The sequence below is a fragment of the Littorina saxatilis genome, linkage group LG13 (genome assembly GCF_037325665.1).
Source record: "Littorina saxatilis isolate snail1 linkage group LG13, US_GU_Lsax_2.0, whole genome shotgun sequence".
Classification (NCBI taxonomy): domain Eukaryota; kingdom Metazoa; phylum Mollusca; class Gastropoda; order Littorinimorpha; family Littorinidae; genus Littorina; species Littorina saxatilis.
Genome location: NC_090257.1, coordinates 11,716,389 through 11,727,878, shown reverse-complemented (window position 1 = coordinate 11,727,878; position 11,490 = coordinate 11,716,389). Strand labels below are relative to the sequence as shown.

The 11,490-nt window shown below is 43.8% G+C and overlaps 1 protein-coding gene across 1 annotated transcript in view; it reads left to right on the top strand.

Moving 5' to 3' along the window:
• The first annotated feature begins 3,346 nt into the window (after positions 1-3,346).
• Positions 3,347-11,490, top strand: part of LOC138983587 (uncharacterized) — a 15,266-nt gene continuing 7,122 nt past the window's right edge. The window contains exons 1-5 of the mRNA XM_070356862.1: positions 3,347-4,234; positions 5,083-5,296; positions 5,992-6,173; positions 9,261-9,392; positions 10,808-10,893. Of these exons, the coding sequence (XP_070212963.1) occupies positions 4,066-4,234; positions 5,083-5,296; positions 5,992-6,173; positions 9,261-9,392; positions 10,808-10,893 (783 nt within the window). The 5' untranslated portion in view covers positions 3,347-4,065. The remainder of the gene's footprint in view (positions 4,235-5,082; positions 5,297-5,991; positions 6,174-9,260; positions 9,393-10,807; positions 10,894-11,490) is intronic.

The following is an 11,490-nucleotide window of genomic DNA, read 5'->3' as shown; positions in this document are numbered from 1 at the left end:
GGGTTGGTTGGGGTAAAGGGTACAGCTTTGCGAGACATTTAAAGCAAAACACAATATTCATCGTTTCCGTCACGGCATGGAAACCAGTCCGCGTTGAGTGTCTGTGTCTTCTAGGTTTAGCACAGTCGTTCGCATCGTGGAGTGAGATCTTTTATCATCCAGATTCTCAATCACCTGGTGCACTGCCTAGAGAGAGAGAGAGAGAGAGAGAGAGAGAGAGAGAGAGAGAGAGAGAGAGAGAGAGAGAGAGAGAGAGAGAGAGAGAGAGAGAGAGAGAGAGAGAGAGAGAGAGAGAGAGAGAGAGAGAGAGAGAGAGAGAGAGAGAGAGAGATCCATGACCTGCTGTACAATGTGTAAGAATCCACGTGCAATATGCTGGAATCCATTGTTCGGTTTATTTTTCATTAACAGCGTTTATTATTTTTACCAAGGATTTCAGTGTCTATTATATTATTCATGTCAAGGTACACCTTTCAATATACTGAGTTCTGCGAACATGAAGCATTTTTGATTCCTTTTTTTTTAAATGGTTACAATGCATACGAGCATTGCAATTTTCTTTGTTTGTACCATTTACATGTTTGCTTACTGACTGAATGAAACATAATAAATATACAATGTATCTTGTTTGTTCATTTCACCTCAGTTTGTAATGTGTCTGTATGTCTGTCTGTCTGTCTGTCTGTCTGTCTGTCAATGCGTGTGTGTGCGTGTGTGTGTGTGTGTGTGTGTGTGTGTGTGTGTGTTCCTGTGTGTGTGTGTGTGTGTGTGTGTGCGTGTGTGTGTGTGTGTGTGTGTGTGTGTGTGTGTGTGTGTGTGAAGTAATTGGTGAGTGATTTAGAAAATAGGCCCTGATAGACGAGTAATAAACATGGCTCTTAGGCCGATTTTAAGGCACGGGAGGTACTCCCGAGCAAATTTGGTTTCATTTGACAGACAAATGCATATAGTCTCTGAAACAACTTTTCTTGGTACCCAAAAGTGGCAGCAGCTATACGCAATTTTCAGGCAAAGTAGCCCAGTTTTTTTAAAAATGCAGTTCAGAAAAAAACATTTTGTTGCAAACATCGGTAATATGGACAGCAGAGTAAATATGTTTGAGGGAACTATCAAGTAAATGGAAGGTGTTAAACAGCAAGTAAAAAGATTGTTTGCGTGCAACACATAGCGGCACCAGGAAGCCTTGCATTTCAAAAATTGTGTTACGTCACGTCATTTTCATTTTTCTGGATAATGTCAAATCTCATAAAAGACGTTTTGTAAGCCACAATCTAATGAAATACATATCAGAGGGAAGTGCATTTATTGGGCTTTTAGTTGCAAGTACATCTGATGATATAGCTTATAAACACTAAGTGTGAGAGTTCATTTCCGAAGCACACCCCCTAATTTTTTAAGTCAAAGTTATGTCATGAAAGGCTTTTGAGAGGCACTATGACAGGTAAGGGTGGAGTGTAATGGACTTAACATGCACGTTAATACATAGAAAAATGCCTGCTCTAAGCGTAGGTGCAAAATATATAAAGATAGGCCTACCTGTGAAGAAATGTATGCGCGAGACGATAACTGTGTGCTGAGTCATTTAGTAAAACAACGCCTTTAATCGCTTTTCCTTGCATTTTCAGGCAGTGCTGGTTTTCATAAGAGTTGCATTTGAACCTCCAAAATGCCCGTCAATATAAAGTAAGAAGATAGAATGTAACTGTGATTGACAATGTACGCCATATTTATTGAACATTCACTGAAAAAATCGGGTGCATACCGATTTTGGCGGTTTTATGTTTCACTGAAGGAAAAAGGAAATTTAATGTGTGATACAAAACTCTCTAGTTAACACGATTTACATAGAATAAAGAAGTGCAAGGACAAACGACTTTTGTAGCCGAGGATAGGATATAGTTTCTTGGCTTATTTATCTTATGAAGCTGCAAGTAAGCGAGGTGTAAAGTCTAGAATGAGCACTGTATACGTAGAGGTTACATGCCGAGTCTCAGTGATTATTAAAAATAATGGTCTCAGTTCGCGGTCATAAAAAAGCTCGCTTCAGACGAGGTATGTAACCTCTTTATTCCTCCTTTCTTCAGTTATTCAAAGAGAAGAGGAGTTTTTGTGCGAAAGTTTGATCGAATCATATTCACTCAACCAGTCTACCTGCGCAGGCGATTGAACAATGCGCGGTTGTATAGTTCAGGGAAAATCATTCAATTCTGTCAACACTTCTTGTCAGTGTCCCTGTTTTGGACTAAAATCAAGTACACAGTTATGTTGTTATTCTGCTGTGACGGTAAAGGCGGATAGTGTGTGTTCTGTTCATGTTTTGGTACTGCTTGGGAAATGTTCTTTCTTCGAATGGGACTAGCAGACGAACTTTTGCACCCGTGTTCCAACGTTAAAAACTGTATGAAGTTCAGTTTTCTGGGGCAAAATAATGTATGAAATTGCTGTATCTTCTTTAAATTGATGAGATAAGTGCACTTGGTTGCGTGTGATCTGTTTATAAAATGAAATATTAACGAAAACTAACCGTCGGATTGCAGTCTTTTGTCCAAGCACAGGCGGAAGGTATCGTCCACTGGACTACTACTATCACAGAAAGACTACAAGGTCTGTCACTCACCTTCGAGTCTTCTGTGTTCTTGGAGTCGCTTCCTGGGGAAAAATATTGTTCAAGACGGTTTGCCTCTTCCTACAGTCTGTGTAAGGTCAAATAAATACAGTTGAATGATTGTTTGAACTATTATTTGCCTTTAGTTTTCAGCTTCCGTCCGCTGCAGGTTGTTATTATCCATCTTTTGGACGAATCTTAAAATTGCGTATATATATATATAGCTGCTGCCACTTTTGGGTACCAACAAAAGTTGTTTCAGAGACTATGCATTAATTTTGTCTGTCAAATGAAACCAAATTTTCTCGGGAGTACCTCCCGTGCCTTAAACTCTTTAACTAAGCGTCTTTTTCCGATTTGGTTCCTCGTCTATAAGTGATGGTTACTTCCAGGCACGGTGAAAGTGAACCATCTGGGACATCTGGCTGTGACCGGATTAAACACCTTTTTATCCATAGAAATACAAACATTTGAGCAACATCCCCATTCCCCTTAAACAACAACAACAACAACAAAAACAATAAACAGCAACGACAACAATAAACAACAACAAATCAACAATAAACAACAACAACAACAACAACAACGAAAACAAACAACATGCCCCAAAACGACACACACAAAAATAAGTGAACCCAGGCGTTTGGGCTAACCGAGGCTCTGAGCCCAAGACTAGAATTTGGACACTGTATGAGCGACGTCATTGATTCAATGACGTCATTTGATTTGTTTGACGTCTTGTCCGTGAAATGCGTTCTAAAAGTACATTCTTTTGAGATTTTGATCACCCAAAGTCAGGACCTTGTACAACATGCTCACAAAACGAGCTGAATATGCAAAAAAAGAAAAGTAAGTCAAAAGGAGTCGAGCAAAAGTAAGTGACACAGAAGAGTAACAACCAGAAATACAACGAAAAGCTAGCGCGAAGGAGGTGATTCTTATGAATGACGAAGGGGACGTAAGATTTTAAAAATTGAGGAAAACAAAACCTCGCAAAGACGGAAGAGACGGAGAAACTACTGTGTGTTGTAGATGAAGTCTTCTGATGAGTTGACTTGAGAGATTCTTTGTGATACAACACACGAATGAAAATGTTGACTGGTGGGAGAACAATCACTCGAGCGGAGGTACCTGTGTGATTCTGACCATTCTTTCGACACATGTCAAAAGGCCACACAGCAGAATGGTGCCAGCACTTTTGGTTTTGCAGCGCCAGAAAAGATGATGCAGCTATGTCTATCAAGATGTGTTTCTAAACAACAATTTAGTGACTTTCACTGGCTTCGTTTATGATCAGAAAGTCTGACATCATTTTCATCAGTTCCAAAGCGTACAACCTTACAAAAATCAGCCATTGTGGGCGATTTTCCTAGTACAGCTCGGGAGCTAAAAAAACAAGCAAACTACTTTTGAAGCAGTCGTGATGGTAACAGTTGTGATTTTGAGAAGCAAATCTGGCCATGAAGGGATGTTGCTGTCACAGTTTTTGGAGAGTGAGTGCCATGGATAACATGACTGAAGCTCCAGCAAAGCATCCTGTGCCCGACACAACGCCTGGAACGGTCACATCTGAAAATCCACAAAATGCACCGCCTGCAGTGAAAACATCACAGGACAAATTGGCATCAGGTTGTAGTATTTGTGACCCTCCACCACGAAATGAGTCACATGTCACATGTCACATTTGCATGATTTTCATATTTTTACATTTTCCTAAAGAAATTGTTATGCTCTATCCAGTGGTGTAAACCGTTTTAGAAAAGAGCGAAAACTGTTTGAGTTATAAGCCTGTGACTAAGGTGACCCTCACACTGTTACCAGACACTCCCCGGACTAATATTAAACCTAGCGCAGAACCGCACGAGGTGACATGCGACTCATTTCGTGGTGGAGGGTCACATTTAGTTTTGCTCCAGTTTGCTCGGGGGTTTGTGTGTGCGTATGTGTGTGTGTGTGTGTGTGTGTGTGTGTGTGTGTGTGTGTGTGTGTGTGTGTGTGTTTAAACGTGTGTGTGTGTGTGTGTGTTTATGTGTGTGTGTGTGTGTGTGTGTGTGTGTGTGTGTGTGTGTGTGTGTGTACGGTTGTGTGTGTGTGTGTGTTTTGATATCCCTTTGTGTGGTGAATTGATTTTGAAGATTGACACTAGTAGAAGTAATTACTCTTTAAACGCTATGGAAAGCAGAAATACAATTGATGTTTGGGTTGTGTCAAACATTAAATAGATCTTGCAAAATCCTGGAAAGACCTGATATGGTGAGCATTATTGTTTATACGTGAAGGACTGTGCGTTCAGGTGGAAATGGTGGCACAATGTCCTAATATAATCTATTCTAATCGATTTTGGATTATAGTACCTCGTTCTTTGGTCGGGAGGAAAAACATCAGATGTGGCAATGGAATTGGAATTGGAAACATTGTGTGTTTTTTTCTTAGCCTAAGAGGCGTTGCAATATGGCCTGCATATTTCTACATTTCAGATTCCGCGGAGAAGATCCTCGTGACAGGAGCATCCGGGTACTTGGCCGGTCACGTGGTCAAGCAGCTGCAGGAAGCAGGTCATGTGGTGCGCGGAACGGTGCGCTGTGTGAAAAACGCGGACAAGGTGAAACATCTCTACAACCTGTGTCCTGACGCCAAGCACAAACTGGAACTGGTGGAGGCAGACTTGAACAAGCCGGAGTCATGGGAACCGTGAGTTGTCGAGACCAGTTAGAGTGATCAGAAGAATTAAGATGGTAGAAAATCCGGGCATGTCAAGGGCTTAAACAGTGGAAATGTACGATTTAATCTTGAACTTTAGCGTTGTGCATTCAGGAAAGTTCTTTGTGGTGCAATCTTAACCTCTCACATTTTGCGTAACTTGCCCTTAAAAGCACATACGGTCATTTGAACTACCATTCGAGTTTTGTCAGGTTCTGCTCGTCCCATAGGTAATGGTTAAGAGGGAGGTGATCACACACACACGCTTACACACCCAGTGTTTTGTTTGTTTGTTTGCTTAACGCCCAGCCGACCACGAAGGGCCATATCAGGGCGGTGCTGCTTTGACATATAACGTGCGCCACACACAAGACAAAAGTCGCAGCACAGGCTTCATGTCTCACACCGTCACATTAGTCTGACACCGGACCAACCAGTCCTAGCACTAACCCCATAATGCCAGACGCCAGGCGGAGCAGCCACTAGATTGCCAATTTTAAAGTCTTAGGTATGACCCGGCCGGGGTTCGAACCCACGACCTCCCGATCACGGGGCGGACGCCTTACCACTAATCCAACCTGCACATCATATACATTTCTTACATCGGAATGAAGCAAATGAGTAGGCTACACAAGAAAACAACAACAACAACTAATCCAGTCATCTTCTTTTTTTTAACATCTCAGAGCCGTGTCAGGGATGACGTACGTGATTCACGTGGCCAGCCCTTACCCGTTGAAGAACCCCGAGCACGAGGAAGAACTTATCAAACCTGCCGTGGAGGGGACACTGAACGTTCTCGAGGCGTGTGCCAAGGCTGGCACGGTCAAGCGTGTTGTGCTGACCAGCTCGTGTGTGGCCATAGATTGTAAGTATGTGCCTTTGAAAGGCGGAGGTAGGTAGAGTTGTTTTAGGTTTGTTGGTGGTGTTGCTGTTGCTGCTGTTGTTGTCAGAAAGTTGGTCTTGTTGCGGTGTTTGCCTGCCTTCAGCTGAACGATACAATAAACCGCGTTTACCTTGGACATGCATATTCTGTTTCCACACACACCGCTCTACCAGCCGATCGAGCGCTTGCTTGTGTTCTGTGCAACTGTTTGGGTGCGCCGTGTTTAAGAGTGTCAGTTACTGTGATATACATGTTGCTCATTATCTAAATGCTTATGTAAAAGTTGATCTTAGAAGTGTATTTATGTACGATTATGCTTTTGATTGTTGTCTTTGTGTTGTGAGTAATGCGATGTGGTGCCAACAGACAAATTCCTTTGTCATCATTTTCACGAGTTTTCATTCACAAGCACCTGGGAAATAAATCTCATGTTCCCCAGGCAATAAATCCCCGGTTACCATAGTTGCAGGAAGCAGGTTATTAACAGCTATTGTGTTTTCAGCGTAGCAATAGGGTCCGATATTTAGACGAGACAAGTATAATGCCGACGAGTCGAAGACGAGTCGCATTAACTTGTTCGAGTCTAAATAGCGGACCCTATTGCTACGCTGAAAACACAATAGCGATTATATAGCTGTTCTGACCTTGATTTGTTGTTCCAAACTTACAAAATGACAGTTATTGTGTCGATGCGTTGGCTCAGGTTCAATAGCAGACGAATTCCTTACGCGCATCATTTTCGCGCAGCCACACCGCTACACGCTTTCTGACTTTCGAAGAAAAACTCCAACTGCATGTGATTTGAGTGGTTACGTCCCTTGAATGAGACGGAAACTCGTCTGCTACAAAACCTGAGATCAACTCATCGACGCAAACATTGTCATTTTGCCAGTTTGGAACAACAATTTGAACAAAGCAAGGTCAGAAAAGCAATACAACCGCTAGTGAGTTTTTAGCGTAGCAATAGGGTCCGATATTTAGACTCGAACAAGCATAATGCGACTCGTCTTCGACTCGTCGGCATTATTTGTCTCGTCATGAAGCGAATTTTTCAACCTCAGTTTAAAGGCATAGAAAGCTGATGACTATTCACGCTAATTGCTTTACCCACAGCTGGAGACATGCTAAATTAAGTTCCCTGCAAGATATTGTGGTCTAGGACCCCTTAAATGTTGAGATATTTGAATTTTTATTTTGATCTAGATCGTCCTATTTATAGATTTGCCAACAGAGGTAACGTTGACGCAAGGGAAATAACTCCGCGTCTTTGTTGACATCCTCACTTTTTCAGAGGCTAGAACAAGCTGTAATGCATGTATATGGTCCGCGCATTGCGACATATCGTCATTATATGGCCTTATGATGCATTTGACATCGATTGTGGGCAAACTACACATCGTAAACACGGGAGCGAGTTAGTAAGCCTTTAAACACTCTTTTTTAAACGTCTTCATGAATGTTAGTACCTAGGGTCGATCATCAATACTTTAGAGGGGAAGTGGGGTATTCAGTGTGGAGTTACGAGATAAAGAAAAGCCGAATGCGAAAGTGTGTCTCAGTAGCAACTGCATGAGCTCACACAGGTTGGCCTACACATTGACACAGAAACGGCTGTTCCATGAAATATTTGTCACCCCCCTGTTCGAACTACATCTTTTGACTTAGGTCATTTTGTGGTGTTTAGGGACAGAAAATAATTGGTTTAGTCCTGTTTCATCGGGAAATTAGCAGAAAAAGGTATGTTATCGTCATTTGTAAAGCTGAAATACATTTCTGAGTAGAATAACATTGTCAGTGTATCAGTGCTGTTAGCTTAGTCCTGAAACATCGTGTGGTACAGATGGGTAAACCGGAACCATGCGTCTTTGTTATTGTCGATACCGTTTGGATATCGGCAAAAAATTGCCAACTTCCGTAGCGTTATCGTTTGATGATCGGAATACGGATGTGTGAGACCATCCAATCACAGCCCCCGAATTCCCCCACGTGTCTATCAGAATGGCTATATACATGGATAATCAAAAGCAAACCCAATAGAAACGCTCGGGGATTTTTCGGCTCTTTTCATTGGCGTTTCCCCAGACCTAAACAGACGACACGACACTGCTTTGCAAAGTTCCACAAACGAACTGGCAAACTGGCAAAAGTAAACAAAAAACCAAACTACTTCATGAAAGGTCATAAACTCATCACAAACAAATGAAACCTACCGATATGTTTTGTCTTCTTACAAAGTCATGGAGTGCGTGTAACTGTGTTTCGATACACAGACGTTCGGAGAAACACGAACGTCAAGTTCAAGTCAAACCAATTCACCCCTGACACACATATTTTGACCCGTGCACAAGACGTTGTATCGATAAACGAAGCGCAAATTAGGAATAATAATAAAAGCAAAGAAAACAGCAACAAAATATGCAAACATCTAACAAAGCCGAGCAAGCAGAATGACAGGTCTAATGAAAAACAAAGAGGCACTGAGTCGGAAACAAGATCGCGATTCTTTCCTTCGCTGCACGACGCAAATCTTATGTGACCTTTGACCCAACGTAGCTTCCACATTCGATCACTAAGCTTAATATTTACAACTGAAAGCCGAGGGGGTGGAATACCGAGATGAACCTACAGAACTGTGCATCCTCAAACCTGACATATTCATCCCAACATTTTATGAACTCAAAAACACAGAAAGTTGCTTTCACACGCCAGCTTTGATTGCCAGTGATTATCAAAACGGAACTCGTGTTTCAAAGCATGGCTCCCTGTGTTGATTTTGCACTTATTTTCTCACTACCAAAATGATGACAAAAACGATGTTTGGAGGTTTGTTGTCAGACCAGCTTTTGTGTCGGTCCTCGGGGGGCATATCGACTTTTGTTTCATATTTATTGACCGCGGCCTTCGGCCTTGGTCAATAAATACGAAACAAGAGACGATTTGCTCCCCCTTGGACTGACAAAAAAAGCTGGTCTGTCAACAACCCATCAAGCATCTTATAATGTTTGCGTACAATGAACATGGACATTAAAGAACTCTTATCTTATCTTATCTTTCCGTGTTCACTCTCAGGGACACCGGGCAAGTCTCACCACCATACACGTGACGAAGCGTACTGCAGTGACCCCGAGATGCAGGATGTCTACTCCAAGAGCAAAACTCTGGCAGAACGAGCTGCCTGGAACTTCATGAAAGAAATGACAGGTAATTGACCCTCCGATTCTGTTAATGTCTGTCAGTCAAAGGAAGCTCGTGACCTAGCTACAGCCAATCAAAGGGCGCTCGTGGCCTAGCTGCGACCAATCAAAGGGCGCTCGTGACCTAGCTGCGACCAATCAAAGGGCGCTCGTGACCAATCAAAGGACGCTCGTGACCTAGCTGCAACCAATCCAAGGGCGCTCGTAACCTAGCTGCGACCAATCAAAGGGCGCTCCTGGTCTAGCTGCGACCAATTAAAGGGCGCTCGTGACCTAGCTGCGACCAATCAAAGGGCGCTCTTAACCTAGCTGCGACCAATCAAAGGGCGATCGTGACCTAGCTGCGACCAATTAAAGGGCGCTCCTGGCCTAGCTGCAACCAATCAAAGGACGCTCGTGACCTAGCTGCGACCATCAAAGGGTGCTCGTGACCTAGCTGCGACCAATCAAAGGGCGCTCGTGACCTAGCTAGCTGCGACCAATCAAAGGGCGCTCCTGGTCTAGCTGCGACCAATTAAAGGGCGCTCGTGACCTAGCTGCAGCCGATCAAAAGACGCTTCTGGCCAAGCTGCGACCAATCAAAGGGCGCTCCTGGTCTAGCTGCGACCAATTAAAGGGCGCTCGTGACCTAGTTGCAGCCAATCGAATGGCGCTCGTGACCTAGCTGCAGCCAATCGAATGGCGCTCGTGAACTAGCTGCAGCCAATCGAATGGCGCTCGTGACCTAGTTGCAGCCAATCGAATGGCGCTCGTGACCTAGCTGCGACCAATTAAAGGGCGCTCCTGGCCTAGCTGCAACCAATAAAAGAGCGCTCGTGACCTAGCTGCAGCCAATAAAAGAGCGCTCGTGACCTAGCTGCAGCCAATCGAAGGGCGCTCGTGACCTAGCTGCAACCAATCGAATGGCGCTCGTGACCTAGCTGCAGTCAATCAAAAGGCACTCGTGACCTAGTACAGCGAATCAAAAGGCACTCGTGACCTAGGTACAGCGAGTCAAAGGGCGCTCGTTACCTAGCTGCAGCCTATCGCATGTCACTCGTGACCTAGCTGCAGCCAATCGAAGGGCGCTCCCGTCCTAGGTACAGCCAGTCGGATGGAACTTGTGGCCTAGCTACAGCCAATCGAAGGGCACTCGTGACCTAGCTACAGCCAATCGAAGGGCGCTCGTGACATAGCTGCAGCCAATCGAAGTCGAAAAGACAGGCACTTTTTAGAATAGCCTTGGGCGCCACCCGAATGACTGAACTACCTTATGTTTGTAGTAGGCTAATTTTTCGAGTAACTCATTCATGCTATGATGAAACAATAGTATGTTTGCAGGAGGTGAACGGTGTAACTAACTCAATGACGGAATAGTGATATTTTGTATGTGGTGGTTGAAAGTTACTGACCAAATGACTGAACAATTATATATTTTTTCAGAACAAGAACGGTTTGAGCTTGCCGTCATTAACCCAGCTCTGATGATGGGACCGCCGCTGCAAGGATCTGCTTGTACAAGTGTTCAGGTGTGTGTTGTTGTCGTCGTTGTTGTGGTTGTTGGTGGTGCTGGTGGTGGTGACAGTAGTCGCGTGTCAGTGTGTGTGTGTGTGTGTGTGTGTGTGTGTGTGTGTGTGTGTGTGTGTGTGTGTGTGTGTGTGTGTGTGTGTGTGTTCGAACTAGAGAGACACGACAGACAAGACAGGCAGACAATCAGACAGACAGACAGGCAGACAGACAGACACAGACAGACAGACACAGACAGACAGACAGACAATCAGACAGACAGACAAACAGACAATCAGACAGACAGACAGACACAGACATACATACAGACATACATACAGACAGACAGACAGACAGACAATCAGACAGACAGAGACAGACAGACAGACAGAGACAGACAGACACAGACAGACAGACAGACAGACAGACAGACAGACAATCAGACAGACAGACAGACAGACAGACAGACAATCAGACAGACAGACAGACAGACAGACAATCAGACAGACAGACAGACAGACAGACAATCAGACAGACAGACAGACAGACAATCAGACAGACAGACAGACAGACAGACACAGACAGACAGACAGACACAGACAGACAGACAGACACAGACA